General features: G+C 42.8%; 1 protein-coding gene across 1 annotated transcript in view; it reads left to right on the forward strand.

Moving 5' to 3' along the window:
• LOC149428638 (protein sidekick-2-like) overlaps nt 1–25,719 on the forward strand; it is a 61,790-nt gene extending 36,071 nt beyond the window's left edge. Inside the window, exons 5-8 of the mRNA XM_089667168.1 lie at nt 3,194–3,277; nt 10,368–10,562; nt 11,421–11,537; nt 25,507–25,719. Of these exons, the coding sequence (XP_089523294.1) occupies nt 3,194–3,277; nt 10,368–10,562; nt 11,421–11,537; nt 25,507–25,682 (572 nt within the window). The 3' untranslated portion in view covers nt 25,683–25,719. The remainder of the gene's footprint in view (nt 1–3,193; nt 3,278–10,367; nt 10,563–11,420; nt 11,538–25,506) is intronic.
• The last annotated feature ends 2,205 nt before the right edge of the window (nt 25,720–27,924 follow it).

Genomic DNA, 27,924 nt, shown 5'->3' on the forward strand with positions numbered 1-27,924 from the left:
GGGAATTTGTGCCATTGCACTACCATGTGCATTATGCCACCAAGCCACAACCAAGGTGATATAGGCTCCTGGCCATTCTAACTTGCAGGTCAGCAGTGGGGGGGGGGCATTCCAGGATTCCCTGGAATGGAAGCTTCTATATGAGGTCTCTGAAACAGGTATTTAGCTCTGTTGCGGGTTACCTTTAAAACCTAAGTTCACTGTTTCCCGAATTCTACCTATTTTCAGTACATTTTTGTGTTTACGTTTTGGATAAGTCAAGGGAAGGGTTGTATTCTTTGTCTGTTTCATTTGTTATCTTTGTCATTGTTGGGATTTCTCCTCATGTCCTGCTCTGTTGACACCCTGAAACACCAGGACAGGAAATGAGGGGAAATCTCCCCAAAGGGGTCACTGACAGCAATAAATACCCAGAAGAATCTTACAATATTATACCCAAAAAGGGGAATTTATCAAAAGGGGAGCAGTCAGGATCTGGAGCAGTGGTACATGGCAACCAATCAGCTTTTCTGAAGATGGATGCTGATTGGTTTCCACACACAGCTGCTCCAGATTCTGTCTGCTCCAGTTTTGATAAATTACCCCCAATGTAAGAATTGGTCAAATTGTAACCATTTTTCTTGGACCATAATGTACTCTTTGAAATGTAATGGTGGGATGGGTGTAGGTAAAAATAAAGTCAAGATCTCCTACTATGAGGTCAGGTACTGGCATTGAATCAGAAGAATTAGCTCCAGTAGTATGGTGTGAGGTACTGATGTTGTGCAAAAAGACCTGGCCCTTGCTGTGAGGTGAGGTACTTATGCTGGGTGAGAAGATCTGGCTCCTGCTGAAAGATAAGGTGCTGTTGTTGGATGAAAAGACTTAGCTCCTTCCGTGAGGTCAGGTGCTGATGTTAAATAAGAAGACCTGACTCGTGCTGTGAGGTCAAGTGTTGATTTTAAACAATGAAGGCACACAAGAAGACCTGGCTTTTGCTGTGAGGTGAGGTACTGTTGTTTATCAAGAAGATCTGGGTCCAGTTGCAAGGTGAGGTGCTGATGTTGGGTGATAAGATCTGGCTCTTACTGTGAGGTAAGGTGTTGATGTTGAACAAGAAGACCTGGCTCCTGACATGAGGTAAGGCACTGATGCCGGACAAGAAGACCTGGCTTTTGCTGTGAGGCGAGGTACTGATGTTGGACAAGAAGACTTGCCTCCAGTTGAGAGAGAGAGGGTGGCAATGTTGAGCGAGAAGACCTGGCTCCTGCTGTGAGGTTGTGTGCTGATGTTGGGTGAGAAGACCTGACTCCTACTTTGAGATCAGCTGCTGATGTTGGATGAGAAGACTTGGCTTATGCTGTGAGAATAGGTGCTGATGTTGGTCTAGAAGACCTGGCTCCAGTTGCAAAATAGGTACGTATGAAGAAGACCTGGCTCCAGCTGTGAATTAAGGTACAGATATTGGTCAAGAAAATCTGGCTCCAGTTGTGAATAAAGGTACAGATATTGGTCAAAAAGACCTGACTCCAGTTGCGAATTAGGGTACAGATGTTGGTCAAGAAAACCTGGCTCCTGACGTGAAGTAAGGCACTAATGCCAGAAAAGAAAACCTGGCTTTTGCTGTGAAGCGAGGTACTGATGTTGGATAAGAAGACTTGCCTCCAGTTGAGAGAGTAGGTGGCAATGTTGAGCGAGAAGACCTGGCTCCTGCTGTGAGGTTGTGTGCTGATGTTGGGTGAAAAGACCTGACTCCTACTTTGAGATCAGCTACTGATGTTGGATGAGAAGACCTGGCATCTGCTGTGAAAATAGGTGCTGATGTTGGTCAAGAAGACCTGGCTCCAGCTGTGAATTAAGGTACAGATGTTGGTCAAGAAGACGTGGTTCTAGTTGTGAATTAAGGTACAGATATTGGTCAAGAAGACCTGGCTCTAGCTGCGAATTAAGGTACAGATGTTGGTCAAGAAGTCCTGGCTCCAGCTATGAATTAAGGTACAGATATTGGTCAAGAAGACCTGGCTCCAGTTGTGAATTAAAGTACAGATGTTGGTCAAGAAGACGTGGTTCCAGCTGTGAATTAAGGTACAGCTATTGGTCAAGAAGACCTGGCTCTAGCCGTGAATTAAGGTACAGTTGTTGGTTCAGAAGACCTGTCTCCAGTTGCGAATTAAGGTACAGATATTGGTCAAGAAGACCTGGCTCTAGCCATGAATTAAGGTACAGGTGTTGGTCAAGAAGATCTGACCCCTGATTAAGGTCAGATGCTAGTGTTGGATGAGAAGACTTGGCTCCTGCTGTGAGGCGGGACGTTATGGAAGGTATGCTTTGGTACATTTGTTTGTATTATTATATTAGAAGAACTAGGTGAATATATAAAGCCTTTTTATTACATTTCAGCCCTGATGAAGGATGACTCGTGTGTGACTCTTGAAACGAGTTGGATATTGGTATCGGTTTATTGGGACAAATAAAAATGATATTAAATCTGATCTCTCCTTCTTGGCGCTCTCTTTTACTCTATATAAGCAACAAAAACCTGGTAAAGGAACTTCCCCGCTCCATGTAAAAGATGTTTTTTTGCTGTTTGTTTCGTCTTTCTGTTACTGGAATGAGAATTGAGGAGAGAGCTAACCAGTGGCAGCACAGACAGCAATAAATATCCCACAAAGAGTCTGACTCCTCACCATGCTATCCAGATTTTGGATTTCATTTAGTTGTGTTCTCATCCAATGCACCTTTCATTAGTGGAGCAATCCATAAATAAAAACAGAACACAAGCAATAGGGAGCATACATTTTTATTACATCCCAGCTGAATGTATGTATTTTATGGGGAAAATGTAACAGGAGGAAGCAGGGGCACACAAAAGTGGGCAAGAACAACCCAGGTGGACGGGAAGAGAATTGGGAATTGTAACCAGGTGATCCTGCAGTATACAAGGCCAGAAGCTGACACAGCCCACTAGGCACCACCTTTAACTAAAATATAAATTTTGAGTGGACCGACACTTTAGGTAGAGGCTACTGGGGAGCGATGTTACCCAGAACTGGCACCCATAAATTCTTCGATTGCTGTAGACTGATGACTTTTCCAATTGAGTTACTGCGCGGCGTTGCACATTTTACAGCCTGGCTAAATCAGATTTTTTTTTTTTTATGAAGCAGTCCTATCACTCTTCCAATGATTCGGCTAATTTCTTCTTGTGTTCCAGAGCCACCACAGTTTGTGAAAGAGCCCGACAGACACTTGACCGCGGAGATGGAGAAAATTGTGGACATTCCCTGCCAAGCTAAAGGTGAGAGCACAAAGGACACGCTAAAAGCAAACTGCTTTCCTTAAATTCATGACTCTTACTTTTCTTTGCTTCTGGCTGGTCTCTCTACCTGCATTGCTGCACTTTGAAGTGCGTTGATGTGCATTGCGTTAAGGATCACATTCTATTTGATGGCACGGTGCAGGTCAACCCCCCCAAAATGCTGAACGTTTCACAGGGCAACACAAGAACAGATCCTATTCAGATCAATGGGGTTGATTTACTAAAACTAAAGAGTGCAAAATCTGATGGAGTTCTGCATAGATTCCAATCAGCTTCTAGATTTTTTTTTTTTTGTTAAAGCTTAATTGAGCAAACTGAAGTCGGCGTGATTGGCTACCATGCACAGCTGCACCAAACCTTGCGCACTCCAGTTGTAGTAAATCCACCCCAATGTGTCTTCTCTTGTTTTTGCATTTTGATACATTCTGAGCAGAGACCAGAAAAGGGCATTCAATAGACCATTACCGCAAGGTTAGTAGAGTACAATCTGCTACAGCGTCGTTGTATGATGTAGTATTACCGTGACCCTTCACTGGAGACACCTGAACATAATAACCCAGAGTGGTGTCCACATACGTTAGGTGATACAGTATATCAGTTTGGAGTGGGATGACCCTTTCTTGGACTCTTAGATGTGTGCTTTACATGTAGAGTTACCATGTTGAATGAGAAGACCTGGCTCACAATAGGCATTCCAATTCATCCCAAAGGTGTTCAGTAGGGTTGAGGTCAGGGCTCTGTGCAGGTCACTCCAGTTTCTCCACACCAAGCTCCACACTTCATAAATGATCTGCTGGCTTAGTGGACAAAGGCAGCAAAATATTCCAAGTCATCCCAAAGGTGTTCAGTAGAGTTGAGGTCAGGGCTCTGTGCAGGACACTCGAGTTCCTCCATACCAGGCTGGCCAAACCATGTCTTTATGGAGCTGGCTTTGTACACAGGAGCGCAGTCATGGTGGAACATAAAAGGGTTTTCACCAAACTGTAACCTCACGGTTGGAAGAGAAATTGTCTACAGTGTCTTTTACTTAAGTTGGTTCCATCAAAAGGTACTTTTAATACTATGGCATGATACTCTGGCATGTTCCTGTGTACAAGATCAGCCCCACAAAGACATGGTTTGAACAGTTTGAGTGTCCTGACAGAGCCCGGACCTCAACTCTACTGAACACCTTTGGGATGAATTGTGAGCCAGGTCTTCTCACCCAACACCAATACCTGACTTCACAAAGGCAGTAAAATGTTCCAAGTCATCCCAAATGTGTTCAGAAGGATTGAGGTCAGGGCTCTGTGCAGGTCACTCGAGTTCCTCCATACCAAGCTGGCCAAACCATGTCTTTATAGAGCTGGCTTTGTTCACAGGGGCACAGTCATGGTGGAACAGAAAAGGGTTTTCGCCAAACTGTTACCACAAGGTTGGAAGAGAAATTGTCTACAGTGTCTTTTAGTTAAGTTGGTTCCATCAAAAGGTACTTTTAATACTGTGTACAAAATCAGCTCCACAAAGACATGGTTTGACCAGTTGGGTGTGAAAGAACGTGAGTGTCCTGTACAGAAAGTCCTGACCTCAACTCTACTGATCACCTTTGGGATGAGTTGGAATACCGATTGTGAGCCAGGTCTTCTCACCCAACATTCTATACCTGACTTCACAAATGCCCTCCTTGCTGAGTGTACAAAGGCAGCAAAATATTCCAAGTCATCCCAAAGGTGTTCAGTTGGGTTGAGGTCAGGGCTCTGTGCAGGGCACTCGAGTTCCTACATACCAGGCTGGCCAAACCATGTCTTTATAGAGCTGGCTTTGTACACAGGAGCACAGTCATGGTGGAACAGAAAAGGGTTTTCACCAATCTGTAACCTCACGGTTGGAAGATAAATTGTCTACAGTGTCTTTTACTTAAGTTGGTTCCATCAAAAGGTACTTTTAATACTATGGCATGTTCCTGTGTACAAGATCAGCTCCACAAAGACATGGTTTGACCAGTTTGGTGTGAAAGAGTGTGAGTGTCCTGACAGAGCCCTGACCTCAACTCTACTGAACACCTTTGGGATGAATTGTGATCCAGGTCTTCTCACCCAACACCAATACCTGACTTCACAAAGGCAGTAAAATGTTCCAAGTCATCCCAAAGGTGTTCAGTAGGGTTGAGGTCAGGGCTCTGTGCAGGACACTTGAGTTCCTCCATACCAAGCTGGCCAAACCATGTCTTTATGGACCTGGCTTTGTACACAGGGGCACAGTCATGGTGGAACAGAAAAGGGTTTTTGCCAAACTGTAACTACAAGGTTGGAAGATAAATTGTCTACAGTGTCTTTTAGTTAAGTTGGTTCCATCAAAAGGTACTTTTAATACTATGGCATGTCCCTGTGTACAAGAGCAGCTCCACAAAGACATGGTCTAACCAGTTTGGTGCGAAAGAATGTGAGTGTCTTCAGCACACAGTTACTGTGTATATATATATATATATATATATATATATATATATATATATATATACAGTATATATATATATTTTTTTTTTTTTTTGATTGAAATATATTTTGAAATATATTGAATATGGCCAAAATTGTAGTATTTCAAATATATTTTTCTTCCATGTGGTTGGGTAAGATGGAGCAGAATATGACTCCTGGTTGGGTTTTTAAAGTGACAATGCTTGGATTTTAACCCACATTATGCAGACATAGTCCACTGTTGTCACCATTGGAAGTCCCTCTTCCAGGAGCCTTTGAGAACGTCTGAGCAGGCCCAGCTACTTCTCTCGTCCCCTCACCTCCCTATATTACTTTTTACTTAGTGACCAGGAGAGAAGTGACAACTGCTGACATCACATCCAAGATGGCGGCACCCAGCAACCTTATTAGTCCTTTTGCAAATCTACGCAAGGAAGGCAAATAATGGGCATAAAATACATTAGACGCACATGTTATGGGAGGATTGTGATTGGGCTGCACTGCCTGGAGACAGGTTCTCTTTGAGATATAATTGGCAAAGCAGCGAATGAAACTCCCAATGAAACTTTTCTTCCTTCCGACAGCAGCCAACAGGGACCACAAGCAGCACAGACAGTTCTTATTTCAGACACTCCTGACCATGACACCCGGAGCAAGCACACAGTAATTAGAATTCCCACGAAGGAGACGGTATACGAGTCAGGAGGAATTAGGAGGGAAAAAAGCCAGAGGACACTAAAAATCCACACAGTATCTAACAAGTAGCGTCTCCTGGGTGCTTAACATAACACGGCATATTAAATCATCTCTCCATTCCTTCCCGTACTAGTCATTTATTTCTCCTAATGCTGGAGGGGCTGCGGTGCCCTTTTCTAGTAGTAATTATACGTACACCACCAGCCTAATTGTGCTACTCCTGATTATTACTGACAATGAACATATATTACCAGCAGAAGGGTTGCGGCAGAGAATATAGAATGCAAAAAGCACGGGGGCCTCATGATTAGTATCTTAAAGGGTAAGTCTGCCTAAAATTGACATTTCAGTTATAGGCGGAGTCTGGTGGGCTGAGTTACTTGGCAGAATTCTTAGATACAATATGGCAAAGAGTTGGTGGACACCTGGCCAGCAGAGCTATCTATATGGCCAAATAATGGAGTTTAGGTGTCTCCAGTGAAGGATCCTGGTAATACTCCATCATACAAAGACATTGTAGAAAATTGTGCTCTTCCAACCTTGTGGTTATGGTGAAGACACTTTTCTGTTCCACCATGATTGTGCCCCTGTGTACAAAGCCAACTCCATAAAGGCATGGTTTGACCAGACTGGTGTGGAGAAACTCGAGTGTCCTCCACAGAACCCTGATCTCAACCCTACTGAACACCTTTGGGATGACTTGGAACATTGTATTGCCTTTGTCCATTCAGCCAGCAGAGCATTTGTGAAGTCAGGTATTGATGTTGGGTGAGAAGACCTGGCTCACAACTGTATTCCAATTCAACCCAAAGGTGTTCAGTAGAGTTGAGGTCAGGGCTCTGTCAGGACACTCACGTTCTTTCACACCAAACTGGTCAAACCTTGTCTTTGTGGAGCTGATCTTGTACACAGGGACATGCCATAGTATTAGAAGTACCTTTTGATGGAACCAACTTAACTAAAAGACATTGTAGACAATTTATCTTCCATCCTTGTGGTAACAGTTTGACGAAAACCCTTTTCTGTTCCACCATGACTGTCCTCTGTGAACAAAGCCAGCTCCATAAAGACATGGTTTGACCAGCTTGGTATAGAGGAACACGAGTGTCCTACATAGAGCCCTGACCTCAACCCTACTGTGCACCTTCGGAGTGACTTGGAACATTTTGCTGCCTTTGTCCACTCAGCCAGCAGAATATATTTTATAAAAATGTATTTTTTACAAATATTTTTCATACAGTTTGTAATATATAAAAAACACATTTCAACATGGAGTGTATGTATGTATATGTGTATGTATGTGTGTGCGTGTGTGTGTATATATATATATATAATTTTTTTTTTTTTAAATATATTCTTCAGATTTTTTTAACATATAAAAAAAGTCCTTTTAACATATTTTTACATATATCTGTAAATGCGTTCCAAAAATGTAGATTAAATGTATTTTTAAAGAAATACAGTATATTTGAAAATGTATTTTTAAAAATCTTTTTCATATATTTTGTAATAAAAACACATTTCAACATACAGTGTATATATATATATATTGAATATGGCCAAAATTGTAGTATTTCAAATATATTTTTCTTCCATGTGGTTGGGTAAAATGGAGCAGAATCTGACTCCTGGTTGGGTTTTTAAGGCAACAGTGCTTGGATTTTAACCCACATTATGTAGACATAGTCCACAGTCCATAGTCTGTGCAGGCCCAGCTACTTCCCTCTTCCCCTCACCTCCCTATATTAATTAAGTCATTTTAACATCTATTTTTACATATATTTGTAAATGCATTCCAAAAATGTAGATTTGTATTTTTAAAGACCTACAGTATATTTGAAAATGTATTTTTAAAAATATTTTTCATCGATTTTGTAATAAAAACGCATCTCAACATACAGTGTGTGTATGTATGTATGTATGTATGTGCATATATATAGTCAGGTCCATAAATATTGGGACATGGACACAATTCTAACATTTTTGGCTCTATACTCCACCACAATGGATTTGAAATGAAACGAACAAGATGTGCTTTAACTGCAGACTGTCAGCTTTAATTTGAGGGTATTTACATCCAAATCAGGTGAACGGTGTAGGAATTACAACAGTTTGCATATGTGCCTCCCACTTGTTGAGGGACCAAAAGTAATGGGACAATTGGCTTCTCAGCTGTTCCATTGCCAGGTGTGTGTTATTCCCTCATTATCCCAATTACAATGAGCAGATAAAAGGTCCAGAGTTCATTTCAAGTGTGCTATTTGCATTTGGAATCTGTTGCTGTCAACTCTCAAGATGAGATCCAAAGAGCCGTCACTATCAGTGAAGCCATCATTAGGCTGAAAGAACAAAACAAACCCATCAGAGAGATAGCAAAAACATTAGGCGTGGCCAACACAATTGTTTGGAACATTCTTAAAAAGAAGGAATGCACCGGTGAGCTCAGCAACACCAAAAGACCCGGAAGACCACGGAAAACAACTGTGGTGGATGAGCGAAGAATTCTTTCCCTGGTGAAGAAAACACCCTTCACAGCAGTTGGCCAGATCAAGAACACTCTCCAGGAGGTAGGTGTATGTGTGCCAAAGTCACCAATCAAGAGAAGACTTCACCAGAGTGAATACAGAGGGTTCACCACAAGATGGAAACCATTGGTGAGCCTCAAACACAGGAAGGCCAGATTAGAGTTTGCCAAACGACATGTAAAAAAGCCTTCACAGTTCTGGAACAACATCCTATGGACAGATGAGACCGACATCAACTTGTACCAGAGTGATGGGAAGAGAAGAGTATGGAGAAGGAACTGCTCATGGTCCTCAGCATACCACCTCATCAGTGATCATGGTGGTGGTAGTGTCATGGCGTGGGCATGTATGGCTGCCAATGGAACTGCTTCTCTTGTATTTATTGATGATGTGACGGCTGACAGAAGCAGCCGGATGAATTGTGAAGTGTTTCGGGAATATTATCGGCTCATATTCAGCCAAATGCTTCACAACTCATTGGACGCTTCACAGTGCAGATGGACAATGACCCAAAGCAGACTGCAAAAGCAACCAAAGAAGTGGAATGTTCTGCAATGGCCAAGTCCATCACCTGACCTGAATCCGATTGAGCATTTCACTTGCTGAAGACAAAACTGAAGGGAAAATACCCCAAAAATAAGCAGGAATATAAGACAGTTGCAGTAAAGGCCTGGCAGAGCATCACCAGGGATGACACCCAGCGTCTGGTGATGTCTATGTGTTCCACACTTCAGGCTGTAATTGACTGCAAAGGATTTGTAACCAAGTATTAAAAAGTGAAAGTTTGATTTATGATTATTATTCTGTCCCATTACTTTTGGTCCCTTAACAAGTGGGAGGCACATATGCAAACTGTTGTAATTCCTACACCGTTCACCTGATTTGGATGTAAATACCCTCAAATTAAAGCTGACAGTCTGTAGTTAAAGAACATCTTGTTTGTTTCATTTCAAATCCATTGTGGTGTATAGAGCCAAAAATGTTAGAATTGTGTCCATGTCCCAATATTTATGGACCTGACTGTATATATATATATATATATATATATATATATATATATAATTTTTAAAAAAAAAATTTTAATTGAAATATAAATCCTGTATAATAATAATAATAATTTGAAATTTATTTTTTTAAATATTTTTCATATATTTTGTAGTTAAAACGCATTTTAAAATGCAGTGTGTATATATATATATATTATTTATTTATTTTAAATATATTAAATACGGCCAAAATTGTAGTATTTCAAATATATGTCAATATATCTGGGAAGAATATTTAGCAAAATCTATTTTTCTTCCATATGGGGATGACTGGATAGTCCTTTTAGGGTGGAGCCGAGCTTTATCCAGTTGCAATGATTTGAATTTCTTTTGCAATGACTTTTTTTAGGTGTTCCTCAGCCCTCCATCTCCTGGTACAAGGATGCCGCTCTCATCGATGTCCGTCGGGAAACCAGGTTTCGCATAGTAAGTGGGGGAAGCCTTCGGATCAGCGGGCTGATGCCTGAGGACACGGGAATGTTCCAGTGCTTCGCCCGCAACAGTGCGGGGGAGGTCCAGAGCTCCACTTACCTGGCCGTCACCAGTAAGTACATATAAAAAAAAAAAACTTGGGATTGTAGGGAGACCCGGAGGTGCATTTCTGTATAGTCAGCATGGGTCGCCTTGCCTTGTGCGGCTATGAAGCCTAGTCTTTTTATTTGTCATACTATGGTCATCCACTAGGGGTGAGAGAGAGACGGCACAGGGCATTTGGCCTGGTGTGGGCATAATTATTACTCCAGCCCCATAGAGACCAACTAGGCCTCTGCTGAGGAGGGGCAAAATCTCCAGAGAGAGTGATATGGGCTTCCTCACTTTCATCATTTGACCATTCTTTCCTAGATGAGTCAGCAAAAAATGAAAAAAAAAAAAGAAATATATCTTCCCTTGTTACCCCCAATATACCCTCCAGCTGAAAATATTTTTTCAAATCTTTTGAGACCTGATGACATCATCCCTGGGTCAGTATGATGGTCTTTTGCTCCGAGTTTGGTGGTTGGGGCCTGGGTAAACGTCACAGCACCCTGCTGCATGCATTATATGAAAGAACTCATCCCCAGGATCCCTTTAGGTGAGCATGCTTCTCCCTGCTGACCGCTGGGTGCTGCAGACTTTAACTGTGTAATCTGCTGGTCAGTTGCATAATTGCGCTCTATTGATTATCAGATAGCACAGCTAAAATATGCAGCTCCCAGTGCTCAGCAGAGAGGAGCAGGTCTAAACGGATCCCGGGATGTGTTCTTTCACAGCCTGCTTGCCCCTACATGATGACACCACTGGGTCTCAAATAAGGTGCGTAATGAAACCAGGAAGATGTTGAGGGATGAATCGAGAAAGGCAAAATATATGCAGATTAAACCTCAGCTTTGAGATCTTGCACATTGATGCATCTTTATTGCAGGCATTGCTCCCAACATCACCAAGGGGCCCTTAGACAGCACGGTGATAGATGGCACAGCTCTGGTACTGCAGTGTGAAACCTCAGGGGCCCCGCGACCTGCTATCACTTGGCAGAAAGGTAAGCCTGGGATACCGGGACAGCATATATTACCTGCTTATCGCCCTTCCTCAGGTCCAGCTGGCATATGGCATGCCTACCCCCCCTTAAACCCCCCCCCAACCCCATCACTCCATCTAAAGCTGAAATTTGAATTTTGGGTGGACCAACCCTTAAAGTGAAGACACAGCACAACTCTTCCCAACACGGCCGACCAACGATGCAGCTAGCAAGGAGCCGAATTCTTTAACAGAGGGCACTTTTCTCTATCTCCATACATCTTCCTGGAGCATCTTAGCTGACAAGTTCCCCTTTCTCTGCATTTCTCGTGGGGAGCTTGGCTTGGGCAAGTGCTTGGAGATGAAGAAAAGTGCATCCATCTCCTTGCTAGCTATGTTGTCGGGAGGCCATGGAGAAAAGGGAGGTGCTCTATCTGACCTCACAGCTTGCCTAAGCACAAAGGAAGATGGGACAAGGTACTTCATCTCCTGGAGAACACAACCCATTGATAGAAACTCCTCCCTGCATGGCCAGCCAACAACTCAGCTAGCAAGGAGCCGAATACTTTGTCAAAGGGCACTTTTCTTGATCTCCATGCACCTTCCTGGAACATATTAGCTGACAAGTTCCCTTTTCTCTGTATTCCTCATGAGGAGCTTGTCTTGGAAAAGTGCTTGGAGATGAAGAAGAGTGCTGTCTGTCAATGCATCCATCTCCTTGCTAGCTGTGTTATTGGGCGCCCTTGGTGAGAGGAGAGCTGCTCTATCTGACCTCACAGCTAGCCTTAGACAGCACATAGGAAGATGGGACAAAGTACTACATGTACTTCATCTTCGGGGGAACACAACCCATTGTTAAAAACTTCTCCCTGCACTGATGGCCAACAACGCAGCTAGCAAGGAGCCGAATACTTTGTCAGAGGACACTTTCATTGATCTCCATGCACCTTCCTGCAATATATTAGCTGATAAGTTCCCCTTTCTCTGTATTCCTCATGAGGAGCTTGTCTTGGACAAGTGCTTGGAGATGAAGAAAAGTGTTGTCTGTCAATGCATCCATCTCCTTGCTAGCTGTGTTGTTGGGCGCTCGTGTCCGGAGGGGAGGTGCTCTATCCGACCTCGTAGCTAGCCTTAGATGGAACATAGGAAGAAGGGACAAAGTGCACATGTACCATTTCTCTGTGTTCCTCATGAGTAGCTTGTCTTGGGCAAGTGCTTGGAGATGAAGAAAAGTGTTGTCTGTCAATGCATCCATCTCCTTGCTAGCTGTGTTGTCGGGAGGTAATGGCTGGAGGGGAGGAGCTCTACCCGACCTCACAGCTAGCCTTAGACGGAACATAGGAAGATGAGACAAAGTGCTTCACGTACTGTACTTCCTCTCTGGGAAAACATAACCCATTGAATCTCGATTGTTACAATTGTATCCTGACGTTTCCCTTTAAATCACTCTGCCTCCCTCATCGGGGGACCAGGAGCAGACTGACCATTTGGAAACTCGGTCACTGCCCGGGGTCAGTAGGGGGCCCCATGAGATGCCCCTGGTACCTTTTTCATAGGTTTTTTTGAGTTTGGGCAAGGAAACAGGGGCCCCATGATCCCCTATTGCCCGGGGGCCCCATGAGTTGTCAGTCCACCCCTGCGGGGGACACTTGCACGCGGCGCATGCATCTCTGCCCACGACACGTCCATCTCTGCCCGCCATACAGATCTTCCCAGGTGTAGTCAGTGAGTGTGTTGTCACGCTGCTAACCTCTCATCTTCCTCCTGCATGTGAATGATAAGACGAGCTCCGCCCCATGAGACTCGATATAAATCGTACAGCGAGCGTCTCATCTCCGCACAACCCGGCCACCCAAACAGCGGCTGCGCCCCTCATCACATAGAACTGGCACCAGACACTTTATATAGAGAGCAGGCTGACAGACGCGGGATAATGGAGGAGCATCGGGATGAACGCTTTAAATACGATAACCAGAAACTGTTTTTTTTCCCCCAATATATTGACTATAGTGAATGCGGGGTCCGGGGAGAGCGGATATAGTGAATGCGGGGTCCGGGGAGAGGGGATATAGTGAATGCGGGGTCCGGGGAGAGCGGATATAGTGAATGCGGGGTCCGGGGAGAGGGGATATAGTGAATGCGGGGTCCGGGGAGAGCGGATATAGTGAATGCGGGGTCCGGGGAGAGCGGATATAGTGAATGCGGGGTCCGGGGAGAGCGGATATAGTGAATGCGGGGTCCGGGGAGAGCGGATATAGTGAATGCGGGGTCCGGGGAGAGCGGCTATAGTGAATGCGGGGTCCGGGGAGAGCGGATATAGTGAATGCGGGGTCCGGGGAGAGCGGATATAGTGAATGCGGGGTCCGGGGAGAGGGGATATAGTGAATGCGGGGTCCGGGGAGAGCGGATATAGTGAATGCGGGGTCCGGGGAGAGCGGATATAGTGAATGCGGGGTCCGGGGAGAGCGGATATAGTGAATGCGGGGTGCGGGGAGAGCGGATATAGTGAATGCGGGGTGCGGGGAGAGCGGATATAGTGAATGCGGGGTCCGGGGAGAGCGGATATAGTGAATGCGGGGTCCGGGGAGAGCGGATATAGTGAATGCGGGGTCCGGGGAGAGCGGATATAGTGAATGCGGGGTCCGGGGAGAGCGGATATAGTGAATGCGGGGTCCGGGGAGAGCGGATATAGTGAATGCGGGGTCCGGGGAGAGCGGATATAGTGAATGGGGGGTCCGGGGAGAGCGGATACAGTGAATGCGGGGTCCGGGGAGAGCGGATACAGTGAATGCGGGGTCCGGGGAGAGCGGATACAGTGAATGCGGGGTCCGGGGAGAGCGGATACAGTGAATGCGGGGTCCGGGGAGAGCGGATATAGTGAATGCGGGGTCCGGGGAGAGCGGATATAGTGAATGCGGGGTCCGGGGAGAGCGGATATAGTGAATGCGGGGTCCGGGGAGAGCGGATATAGTGAATACGGGGTCCGGGGAGAGCGGATACATTGAATGCGGGGTCCGGGGAGAGCGGATACATTGAATGCGGGGTCCGGGGGGGCTATACAGTGAATGCGGGGTCCAGGGGGCTATACAGTGAATGTGGGGTCCAGGGAGAGGGGATACAGTGAATGCGGGGTCCTGAGTGTATATATATATATATATATTTTTTTTTTTTTTTCCGAAATATATTTTGAAATATATTGAATTTGGCCAAAACTGTAGTATTTCAAATATGAAGAATGTTTTTAAACATATTTAAAATATATTTCTCTCCTGTGGGGGATAGTGACACAGCACACAGTTAACCCTTTGATGGCCCCAGATGTTAACCCCTTCCTGCCCAGTGCCATTAGTACAGTGTTGGGTCTTTTTATTAGCACTGATCACTGTATTGGTGTCACTGGGGATGTCCGTTCCATTACAAGTCGCTGATCGCCGCCATTACTAAAAAATAAAATCCCAGTATCTATACCGCCATTTGTAGACGCTATAACTTTCACGTAAAGCAATTGATTTACACGTATCGGGATTTTTTTTTTTTTACCGAAGACACGGAGCAGGATACATTTTGGCCTAAATTTATGGCAAAATTTAATTTATAAATTTTTTTTTCACTGGACACATTTATTAGCAAAAAGTACAAAATATAGTTTTTTTTCTCAAAATTGTCAGTCTTTTTTTTTAATTTATGGCACAAAACAATAAAAATCGCACAGGTGATCCAATACCACCGAAAGAGAGATCTATTTGTGGGAAAAAAAGGACGTAAATATAATTCGGGTGCAGAGTCGCACGACCGCGCAGTTGTTGTGCCATATCGCAAAAAATTACCCATCAGGAAGGGGAGGGGGAATCCTCTGGAGGGGGAGGGGTTAAACGAAAGATCAGCGGAAGCAGCAATGAAAGGGTTAAGTGATAACGATCGATAGTAGTGGGCGCTCGTCAATACCCACCCCAGGGGTCACCTCTGCGGCCCTTTTTTTCCCGGGTCGATATTCACATGGGGGGCGACACACACAGCGCGGGATGAAACGATTCTTTAGTCGGTCCGGTCAATGAGGTCTGCGGCTTTGTAGATAACTAAAACCTAATCGATCGACCGATCGATCGTTGTGTTCAGCTGTTATTGCAGCAAGAAGGAGAGCAGGTGTGGGGGGGGGGGGGGGGGGACCAGCGTATGGTGTTTGCATCACATCGGTTGTATCCCCAGATTTCCTTCTTGTCATTGGAAGGGACACCTAACTCCCGAGATCCTAACCTCCTAGAGCAGTCCTGATGCCTCACCTGAACAGACAGGGCGGCAGAATGACATCATCACCCTCCCAAAATGACTGTCCTGAATGAAGGGGGTCGGTAGTCCCCCCCCCCCCCCCGTCCCTTGCAGAACATCATTCGCTCCTGGGGTGTTGTTGCCCTTTAAGAGTCGGGATGCTGAGGTTATTCTTGGAATTATCTGTGTGATAATCCAAGGTCCCGATGGAGGGGGGGGGGGGGGCGGTGGTCCGGGAAGGGAAGGGTTAACCCACTTTATCATATCCATACGTTTTATGACCTGCGAGCGATTATTTAATGGACGCCATGGCAACTGGAACATCTTTATGTCTTCCGACTTAATAGGAAAACGTTAACCCTTCATAGACGGCATTAGAGGGACGGTAGGGCGGGGAGGATCCGAGCGACGGCGAGCGAGCTTCCTAAAATGTATTTCGGTGACGATTCGCCCGGATTCACCCGTCCCGTCCCATTCATGGTCTGATGAGGGTCCCAAAATGTCCTACTGGGGGGGGGGGGGGCCTTATAGAGTCTTTTTTTTTTTGACGTGTGTATGTATATATAGTGTTTTTATATTTTAAGGGTTGGGATTAGGCTTTGGGTTGGGGCGATTATTAATTGCTTTAATAAAGAGAAGTTCTAAAAAAAATTATAAATTACCAACTTAAATTTTTAATTTGCCGGGTGTACTGGAGGCATTTGTGGCGTTTATATATGTGTGCGTGAATATATATATATATATATATATATATATGGGGGGGGTTTCTCTCTTGGAAATCAGTTGACAAAATGTTCCCTGTTGAGTTCCTACATGTTGTGTTATTTAGCTTTTTTGTTCCTGATTAAACTTCCAAACTGAAAAAAATTTAATAAATATACAAATATTTTAAAATATGATAAATTGCTTCATTTAAAAAAAAAAAAAAGTAAAAAAAAATAATTCTACGTGACTAAATTACCAACTTAATTTTTTACATTTTGGTTGCGGTGTACTGAGGACATTTGGGACGTGTGTGTGTATATATAGTGTTTTTATATTTTAAAGGTTGGGATTAGGCTTTGGGTTGGGGTTGGGGCGATTATTAATTGCTTTAATAAAGAGAAGTTCTAAAAAAAAAAAAAAATTATAAATTACTAAATTACCAACTTACATTTTTAATTTGGCCAGGTGTACTGAAGACATTTGTGGCGTGTGTGTGTATGTGTGCGTGAATATATATATATATATATATATATATGGGGGGGGGGTTTTCTCTTGGAAATTCGTCAACAAAATGTTCCCTGTTGAGTTCCTACATGTTGTGTTATTTAGCTTTTTTTGTCCTGATTAAACTTCTAAACTGAAAAAAAATTAATAAATATACCAATATTTTAAAATATGATAAATCGCTTCATTTAAAAAAAAAAAAGTAAAAAAAAAAAATTCTACGTGACTAAATTTACCAACTTAATTTTTTACATTTTGGCCAGGTGTACTGAAGACATTTGTGGCGTGTGTGTATGTGTGCGTGAATATATATATATATATATATATATATATATATATGGGGGGGGTTTCTCTTGGAAATCAGTCAACAAAATGTTCCCTGTTGAGTTCCTACATGTTGTGTTATTTAGTTTTTTTGTCTTCATTAAACTTCCAAAATGAAAAATTTTTTTTATAAATATATAAATATTGTAAAATATGATAAATCGCTTCAATTAAAAAAAAAGTTTAAAAAAAAAAAATTCTACGTGGCTAAATGACCAACTTAATTTTTTTATTTGGTTGTGGTGTACTGAGGACATTTGGGATATATAGTGTTTTTATATTTTAAAGGTTTGGATTAGGCTTTGGGTTGTGGTTGGGGCGATTATTAATTGCTTTAATAAAGAGAAGTTCTAAAAAAAAAAAAAAATCATAAATTACTAAATTACCAACTTACATTTTTAATTTGGCCAGGTGTACTGAAGACATTTGTGGCGTGTGTGTGTGTGTGCGTGAATATATATATATATATATATATATATATATATATATATGGGGGGGGGGGTTTTCTCTTGGAAATCCGTCAACAAAATGTTCCCTGTTGAGTTCCTACATGTTGTGTTATTTAGCTTTTTTTGTCCTGATTAAACTTCCAAACTGAAAAAAATTTAATAAATACACAAATATTTTAAAATATGAGAAATCGCTTCATTTAAAAAAAAAAAAGTAAAAAAGAAAAAATTCTACGTGACTAAATTACCAACTTAATTTTTTACATTTTGGTTGAGGTGTACTGAGGACATTTGGGACGTGTGTGTGTATATATAGTGTTTTTATATTTTACTAAATGTTCCCTGATGAGTTCCTACATGTTGTGTTATTTAGTTTTTTTGTCTTGATTAAACTTCCAGACTGAAAAAAATTTTTTATAAATATATAAATATTGTAAAATATGATAAATCGCTTCAATTAAAGAAAAAGTAAAAAAAAAAAAAAAAAAAAGTTCTACATAGCTTAATGACCAACTTAATTTTTTTATTTGGTTGTGGTGTGCTGAGGACATTTGGGACATGTATATACTGTGTGTGTATATATATATATATATATATATATAGTGTTTTTATATTTTAAGGGTTGGGGTTAGGGCAATTATTAATTGCTTTAATACAGAGAAGTTCTAAAAAAAAATTAATTATAACTGACTAAATTACCAACTTAAATTTTTAATTTGGCCAGGTTTGCTGAAGGCATTTTTGGCATGTGTGTGTATATGTGTGCGTGAATAAATATATATATATGGGGTTTTTTTTTATCACTGCATATATCCCTAAATGTTCCCTGTTGAGTTGTATTTTGGCCAAGGTGTACTGGAGACATTTGTGGCGTGTGTATATATATATATATATATCTGTCCATAATTTTTTTTTTCTCTTGGAAGATCAGTCAACAAAATGTTCCCTGTTGAGTTCCCACATGTTGTGTTTTTTTGTGATAATGTCATAAATATATAAATATCATAAATGTTTGTTATATTTTGAAGTTTTATAAATTGCTTTAATAAAAAGAATTTATAAAAAAAAATATATAAACTGATAAATTACGAACTTAATTTTTTTAATTTGGCCACGGTGTACTGAAGACATTTGTGGCGTGTGTATGTGTGTATATATATATATATATGTTTCTCTTGGAAAACCAGTCAACAAAATGTTCCCTGTTGAGTTCCTACATGTGGATTTTTTTTTCCCTGAAAAAAAAATGTCGTAAATATAAATATTTGTTATATTTTCAAATTTTAGAAATTGCTTTAATAAACAAAAGTTATCAATAAAAATATAAATTGCTACATAACCTACTTAATTTTTAAATTTGGACATTTGTGGTGTGTGTGTGTATATTTTTATCACTGTATAGATCCATAATTTTTTTTCTCTGGGAAATCAGTCAACAAAATGTTCCCTGTTGAGTTCCTACATCTGGTTTTTTTCCCTGGAAAAAAATTTTCATAAATATCTGTAATATTTTAAAATACTCTAAATTGCTTTGATAGGTTGTAAAAAAAAATATACAGTCAGGTCCATAAATATTGGGACATGGACACAATTCTAACATTTTTGGCTCTATACACCACAATGGATTTGAAATGAAACGAACAAGATGTGCTTTAACTGCACACTGTCAGCTTTAATTTGAGGGTATTTACATCCAAATCAGGTGAACGGTGTAGGAATTACAATAGTTTGCATATGTGCCTCCCACTTGTTAAGGGACCAAAAGTAATGGGACAATTGGCTTCTCAGCTGTTCCATGGCCAGGTGTGTGTTATTCCCTCATTATCCCAATTACAATGAGCAGATAAAAGGTCCAGAGTTCATTTCAAGTGTGCTATTTGCATTTGGAATCTGTTGCTGTCAACTCTCAAGATGAGATCCAAAGAGCCGTCACTATCAGTGAAGCCATCATTAGGCTGAAAAAACAAAACAAACCCATCAGAGAGATAGCAAAAACATTAGGCGTGGCCAAAACAACAGTTTGGAACATTCTTAAAAAGAAGGAACGCACCGGTGAGCTCAGCAACACCAAAAGACCCGGAAGACCACGGAAAACAACTGTGGTGGATGAGCGAAGAATTCTTTCCCTGGTGAAGAAAACACCCTTCACAACAGTTGGCCAGATCAAGAACACTCTCCAGGAGGTAGGTGTATGTGTGTCAAAGTCACCAATCAAGAGAAGACTTCACCAGAGTGAATACAGAGGGTTCACCACAAGATGGAAACCATTGGTGAGCCTCAAAACACAGGAAGGCCAGATTAGAGTTTGCCAAACGACATGTAAAAAAGCCTTCACAGTTCTGGAACAACATCCTATGGACAGATGAGACCGACATCAACTTGTACCAGAGTGATGGGAAGAGAAGAGTATGGAGAAGGAACTGCTCATGGTCCTCAGCATACCACCTCATCAGTGATCATGGTGGTGGTAGTGTCATGGCGTGGGCATGTATGGCTGCCAATGGAACTGCTTCTCTTGTATTTATTGATGATGTGACTGCTGACAGAAGCAGCCGGATGAATTGTGAAGTGTTTCGGGAATATTATCGGCTCATATCGCTGTTCAACAGGTAAAAAGTTTTGGGCATAAAATTAGCTAATCTTACATAATTTTGGGGTGCTGAAAACAAAAATGACCCTAAAAAATGTTGATTGGCTCTAGTTTCCATGATATATTCACCCATCTAATGACGTAAGCCATTCAAAATTATGATGCAACTTCAGCTGCATATTGCGCAATTGATACTGGTGACCAATAGAAAATGTCATGTATACTGAGATGATGCAATATTAGCCTTTAATTGCATCACTTCACGGCATAAAAGCTGCAGTATCTGTAGCTGATTGGAGTTCGTCTTTACATTTTGTTTTCTGCTTATATAGGCTACTCAGTAATGCCTCGAACTTGTGTGAATAAAGCAGATAATTTCTGCTATATCTGCGGTGAAATAACTTTTATCTCACAAAAAAGGAGAATAACAGGAATGATTAAGAAAGCCTACAACTTGTATTTTGGCTGCAAGATAGGAGACCAGGACAAGAGCTGGGCACCACATATATGCTGCAATTCTTGTGGGACGGCACTGGAGCAATGGTTGAATGGAAAAAAGGCATCTATGCCTTTCGCTGTGCCAATGATTTGGAGAGAGCCAACAGATCATGTTAGTAATTGTTACTTTTGTATGGTGCCTCCAACAAAAGGGCTAAATAAGAAGAAAAAGTTATCTGTGCACTATCCAAATATTCCATCGGCAATACGTCCAGTTCCTCATGGAGAGGGGCTACCAATTCCTAAAGCACCAGAATCCTTCGTGGTTGAGTCAAGTGAGGAAGAACCTGAAGCGTGTAGTCACGTGCAGTTGTAAGAGATAGCCCTTTCCTCGAATACAAGAGAAAAGCCAAGAGAAGCAAAACCGACACAAACTGAAGACAAAACTAGTGAGAATCCTAAGTATTAAAATGATTCAACTTAGCTTATGGCTATAATTGTTCTTGGTAATCCTATGCAATATATTCTGCCATTTAGGCTTTGTTATGTATCAATATCACTTGCTTTATATTTGTGGAAAGACATCTATCCATATAATTATTGTGCATTATGTAGTCATTACGCCTATAGTAGAAAACTTTCCGTTTACAGAAAAACTAGAGCCAATTGACACATTTCATTGTTATATTTGAACTCAGAATGTGAAATTCATTAAGAAATGGATCCTTTTGTTTCCAAAACTGGCAAAAAATAAAAATTTGTTGAACAGTGTATTCAGCCAAATGCTTCACAACTCATTGGACGCTTCACAGTGCAGATGGACAATGACCCAAAGCAGACTGCAAAAGCAACCAAAGAAGTGGAATGTTCTGCAATGGCCAAGTCCATCACCTGACCTGAATCCGATTGAGCATTTCACTTGCTGAAGACAAAACTGAAGGGAAAATGCCCCAAGAACAAGCAGGAACTGAAGACAGTTGTAGTAAAGGCCTGGCAGAGCATCACCAGGGATGACACCCAGCGTCTGCTGATGTCTATGCGTTCCACACTTCAGGCTGTAATTGACTGCAAAGGATTTGCAACCAAGTATTAAAAAGTGAAAGTTTGATTTATGATTATTATTCTGTCCCATTACTTTTGGTCCCTTAATAAGTGGGAGGCACATATGCAAACTGTTGTAATTCCTACACCGCTCACCTGATTTGGATGTAAATACCCTCAAATTAAAGCTGACAGTCTGCAGTTACAGCACATCTTGTTCGTTTCATTTCAAATCCATTGTGGTGATGTATAGAGCCAAAAATGTTAGAATTGTGTCCATGTCCCAATATTTATGGACCTGACTGTAAATTGCTAAATTACTCATGTCATTTTTTAATTTGGTTGGGGTGTATTGAGGACATTTAGTGGTTAGTGTATAAATATATATACAGTGTGTATATATGGGGCAGCACAGCGGCTAAGTGGTTAGCACTTCCACCTGGCAGTACTCGGGTCGTTGGTTCGAATCCCAACCACGGCACCACCTGCCTGGAGTTTGCATGTTCTCCCTGTGCCAGCCTAGGTCTCCACCGGGCACCCCAGCTTCCTCCCACACTCCAAAGACATGCTGGTAGGCTAATTGGCTCCTGTCTAAATTGGCCCTAGTATATGTATGTATGAATGTGAGTTAAGGAACCTTAGATTGTACGCTCCTCGGGGGCGGGGACTGATGTGAATGTACAATATATATGTAAAGCACTGCATAAATTGACAGTGGTATATAAGTACCTGTAATAAATGTACCGCCCAACACGCACACTCTGCTCCTCACAAGACCTCCTTCTCTCTAGTTCCCTGGTCTCCTCCTCCCATGCCCGCCTCCAGGACTTCTCCAGGGTGTCACCCATCCTCTGGAACTCCCTGCCCCAACCCATCAGATTATCACCTACTCTCCTCTCCTTTAGGCGCAACCTGAAAACCCATCTCTTCAGGGAAGCCTGCCCCACCCCCTGCTAACTTGCCGACCTCCTCCACTCCTCCTACCACTCCATCCCCCACAGCTATCTCCTCCTGTGCCACCATCCCCTCCCTCCTAGATTGTAAGCTCCAAGGAGCAGGGCCCTCAATCCCCTCATGTTTTGTATTGTATTGGTATTGTTCTGTCACATGTTCTGTCCCCCTTTGTAATGTACAGCGCTGAGCGAACTATTGGCGCTTCATAAATACTGTATAAATATATATATATATATATAGTTTTTATTTTTTAGGAGTCATGGTTGGAGTTAGGGGGCTTGTTATTGAAGCAAATATACATTGCGTTCCTAAAAAAAAAAATATAAATTAACATTAAATCCAATAATTATTTAATATACATTTATAATTCATATACTGTACAAATTATAAATATATTTAATTTAGTTGTGGAGTACTGAGGATATTTGTGACTTGTGTGTGTATATATATATATATATAGTGTTTTTATATTTTGGGGGTTAGAGCAAGGCATAGGGTTGGGGGGCTATTGGACAAAGGAATGATAAATGTATTTAATAAAAAAAAGCTTTAAAAAAATATAAATTAATATAAATATAATAATAAATATATAATATATATATATATAATAAATATATATATATATAATAAATAAATAAATATATATATATATATCTGTATATGTGTGTGTGTATATATATATTTATTTATTTATTCTTTAATATACTGTAAATATTATACATTATACGATATCCATCCATTTATACATTTATGTCAATATAGAATACCGATGGCCATTTCTCAGTCAATATTCTTCTACGTATCACTGAGGAATCAGTGCAGCTGGTGCACATATTGTACGATAGACAGAGCCGTATCTACTTCATTTTTACTTTAAAGCTGTACTAAAGGCTAAATTCACCTTCACAGAATACAATAATAAATGCACGGACTTTGGCTGAAAAAAGAAGTGCATTTATTATTTTTTCCTGCAGGAGCCTGAAAGGCACCCGCGATCAATAGATGTCCTCCAGCTTTCAGGGCGTACCTCCTGTATGGGATTTCTGTGTGAAAGCCGGAGGACATGTCAGGCAGTACTTGTAGTTTATTCATTCACAGGAATCTATTTAGTTTGCCTGTTTTGTTATTTTTCTCCTGTATAGAAACAAACAAAACCTGAATTATGTTAACAATAATAAAAAATAAATACATTAAATTTATAATTATGGGGCACTATTCCTCCCACTGACACCAATGATGGGGCACTATTCCTCCCACTGACACCAATGATGGGGCACTATTCCTCCCACTGACACCAATGATGGGGCACTATTCCTCCCACTGATACCAATGATGGGGCACTATTCCTCCCACTGACACCAATGATGGGGCACTATTCCTCCCACTGACACCAATGATGGGGCACTATTCCTCCCACTGACACCAATGATGGGGCACTATTCCTCCCACTGACACCAGTGATGGGACACTATTCCTCCCACTGACACCAATGATGGGGCACTATTCCTCCCGCTGACACCAATGATGGGGCACTATTCCTCCCACTGACACCAATGATGGGGCACTATTCCTCCCACTGACACCAATGATGGGGCACTATTCCTCCCACTGACACCAATGATGGCGCACTATTCCTTCCACTGATACCAATGATGGGGCACTATTCCTCCCACTGACACCAATGATGGGGCACTATTTTTGCCACTGATACCAATGATGGGGCACTATTCCTCCCACTGACACCAATGATGGGACACTATTCCTCCCACTGACACCAATGATGGGGCACTATTCCTCACACAGAGACCAATGATGGGGCACTATTCCCCCCACTGACACCAATGACGGGGCACTATTCCTCCCACTGACACTAATGACGGGACGCTATTCCTCCCACTGACACCAATGACGGGGCACTATTCCTCCCACTGACACCAATGACGGGGCACTATTCCTCCCACTGACACCAATGATTGGGCACTATTCCTCCCACTGATACCAATGATGGGGCACTATTCCTCCCACTGACACCAATGATGGGGCTCTATTCCTCCCACTAATACCAATGATGGGGCACTATTCCTCCCACTGATACTAATGATGGGGCACTATTCCTCCCACTGACACCAATGATGGGGCACTATTCCTCCCACTGACACCAATGATGGGGCACTATTCCTCCCACTGACACCAATGATGGGGCACTATTCCTCCCACTGACACCAATGATGGGGCACTATTCCTCCCACTGACACCAATGATGGATCACTATTGCTCCCACTGACACCAATGCTGGGGCACTATTCATCCCACTGATACCAATGATGGGGCACTATTCCTCCCACTGACACCAATGATGGGGCACTATTCCTCCCACTGACACCAATGATGGATCACTATTGCTCCCACTGACACCAGTGATGGGGCACTATTCCTCCCACTGACACCAATGCTGGGGCACTCCTACTCCCAGGGAATTTTCTACTCTCACTGACCACAGTCCGGCACCCCTAAGGTCTGAAGGACCGTAATCTGACCCTTTGTTTATAAAGTTTGGAGACCCCCCTCCCCCGCTCTAGATAAGGCGGCCCCTTTTTTTTACACCACTAATGAAAAGAGTTTCAGGAGACCCTCAATGCCCCTCGGCCAGTTCTGGAGGAATGGGAGATCAAATGTTTCAACGTGTTAAATTTGTATTGCTTTCTGTCCTGGCCCCGCAGGTGAGAGGATCTTGGCCAGCGGGTCGGTTCAGCTGCCGCGGTTCACCATGTTGGAATCAGGAAGCCTTCTCATCAGCCCAGCTCACATTTCCGACATCGGCACCTACACCTGCACCGCCACCAATTCCCGTGGAGCCGATGAAGCCTCCGCCGATATCATTGTGTGGGGTAAGTGAGATAACTTAGATGGAATCCCGCTCTATGTGCCTGTGCGGGAAAGGCAGCAGCGTACTATAAATATTCCTACAAGCATGAGATTACTTCTATGTATAGTTTGTAATTATATGTGTGGGGGAGGGGCAGCAATATTCACTCATTTACTTGATGGTAAAGCAGTGCAGTACAGTGACCGCGCAGTGCCGCACCTCAAATATCAGTGCAAGCCAACCCAAGCCTGTCTCTTCGGTTAGCTGGATGTATGTACGCTACATGGCCAAAGGTTTGTGACCCTCACAACTATGTGAGCTTGTTGGGCATCCTATTCCAAAACCATCGTCATTGGTGCCCTATGTTCATAAATATGGAGTTGCGTTTCCTCCTCATGGCCATTAGTGTGGAGTTGCATCCCTTGCCCCATGGCCATAAATATAGAGTTGACCCTTCCCCCTCCCCTCAGTGGTCATTGACATGGAGTTGCCCCTAGAACAGACTTTGTTTTTCGACAAACTTTAAGAGCGTCTGTTGGAATTTGTGTCCGTTTTTGAGACCTGGATGGTGATTGGCAAACAAATTCAACCCAAGGTGGTCAATACCACTTGGCAAAACCAGCAGCATGACACCAGTTATCATGTTAGTTGTCTGTATGGGTGGCATTCTGGCCACCACTGGTGACCACCAATGGAAGGGGTTTGTTTCCCCCCCAAAGACCCCAGATGAATTGGTTGTAGCCTGGGTTCCTTGAAACCTGAAAATCATTTTAGGTGTTCCCCTGGCATAAAAAGGTTGATAAACACTGCTATATGGCCAGAGATTCGTGGACACCTGATGTCACACTCAGTGGTGTTTTTGTGCTGCCCTAGGCAACACAAAAATTGGCCTTCTCCCCCCAAATAACGAGAAAGTGCAGTACAGTGACCGCGCAGTGCTGTACCTCAAATATCAGTGCAAGCCAACCCAAGCCTGTCTCTTCGGTTAGTTGGATGTATGTACGCTACATGGCCAAAGGTTTGTGACCCTCACAACTATGTGAGCTTGTTGGGCATCCTATTCCAAAACCATCGTCATTGGTGCCCTATGTTCATAAATATGGAGTTGAGTTTCCTCCTCATGGCCATTAGTGTGGAGTTGCATCCCTTGCCACATGGCCATAAATATAGAGTTGACCCTTCCCCCTCCCCTCAGTGGTCATTGACATGGAGTTGCCCCTAGAACAGACTTCGTTTTTCGACAAACTTTAAGAGCGCCTGTTGAGATTTGTGTCCATTTGTGAGACCTGGATGGTGATTGGCAAACAATTTCAACCCAAAGTGGTCAACACCACTTGGCAAAACCAGCAGCATGACACCAGTTATCTTTTTAGTTGTATGTATGGGTGGCATTCTGGCTACCACTGGTGACCACCAACAGAAGGGTTCCCCCCCCCCCCCCCAAAGATCAAATTCAACCCAAAGTCGTCAACACCACTTGACAAAACCACCAGTTATCGTTTTAGCTGTCTGTAAAGGTGGCGTTCTGGCCACCACTGGTGACCACCAATAGAAGGGGTTCCCCCCCCCCCCAAAGACCCCAGATGAATTGGTTGTAGCATGGGTTCCGTGAAACCTGAAAATTTATTTTAGGTGTTCCCCTGGGATAAAATGGTTGATAAAGACTGCCTTATGGCCAGAGGTTCATGGACACCTGATGTCACACTCAGTGGTATTTTTGTTTTTGTGCTGCCCTAGGCAACACAAAAATTGTCCTTCTCCCCCCCATAATGAGAGAGAGGGAGATAGAGCCAGGAATGACAATCGGACACCCTCCAGCATCCCCCAGCATGTTGCAGCTGACTCATCTGCTCTACACCATCATTCCATCATTCTCCGTTCCAGCTCTCACCGGCACAGCTCGCAGAATGACATCCACCTGGCAATGATGAGGACTGGGAAGGAGAGTCTGACACCATCCAGCTGCCTCTCATGGATCCCAGCTCCTGCTGTTCCTCTACCTCCACTGCTCCTCAGTCACCGGCTGCCACTGTGTCACTTCTGCTGCCAGGGGAAAAAATGTCTTGTTTGCCTCACTGAACAATACGCCCCTGGTCACACCTGCATGAGCTTGTTGGACTTTCCATTCTAAAGCCATGACCAGTAATATGGAGTTGCTCCTTATGTGTCTAGAGCAGGGGTCCTCCAGCTGTTGAAATACCACACGTCCCATCATGCCTCTGCCTCTGGGAGTCATGCCTGTGGCTGTCAGAGTCTTGCAAGGCCTCATGGG

The sequence above is a fragment of the Staurois parvus genome, unplaced genomic scaffold (genome assembly GCF_062004578.1).
Source record: "Staurois parvus isolate SC_StPar_1 unplaced genomic scaffold, SC_StPar_1.0 ptg003069l, whole genome shotgun sequence".
In the NCBI taxonomy this organism is placed as follows: Eukaryota; Metazoa; Chordata; class Amphibia; order Anura; family Ranidae; genus Staurois; species Staurois parvus.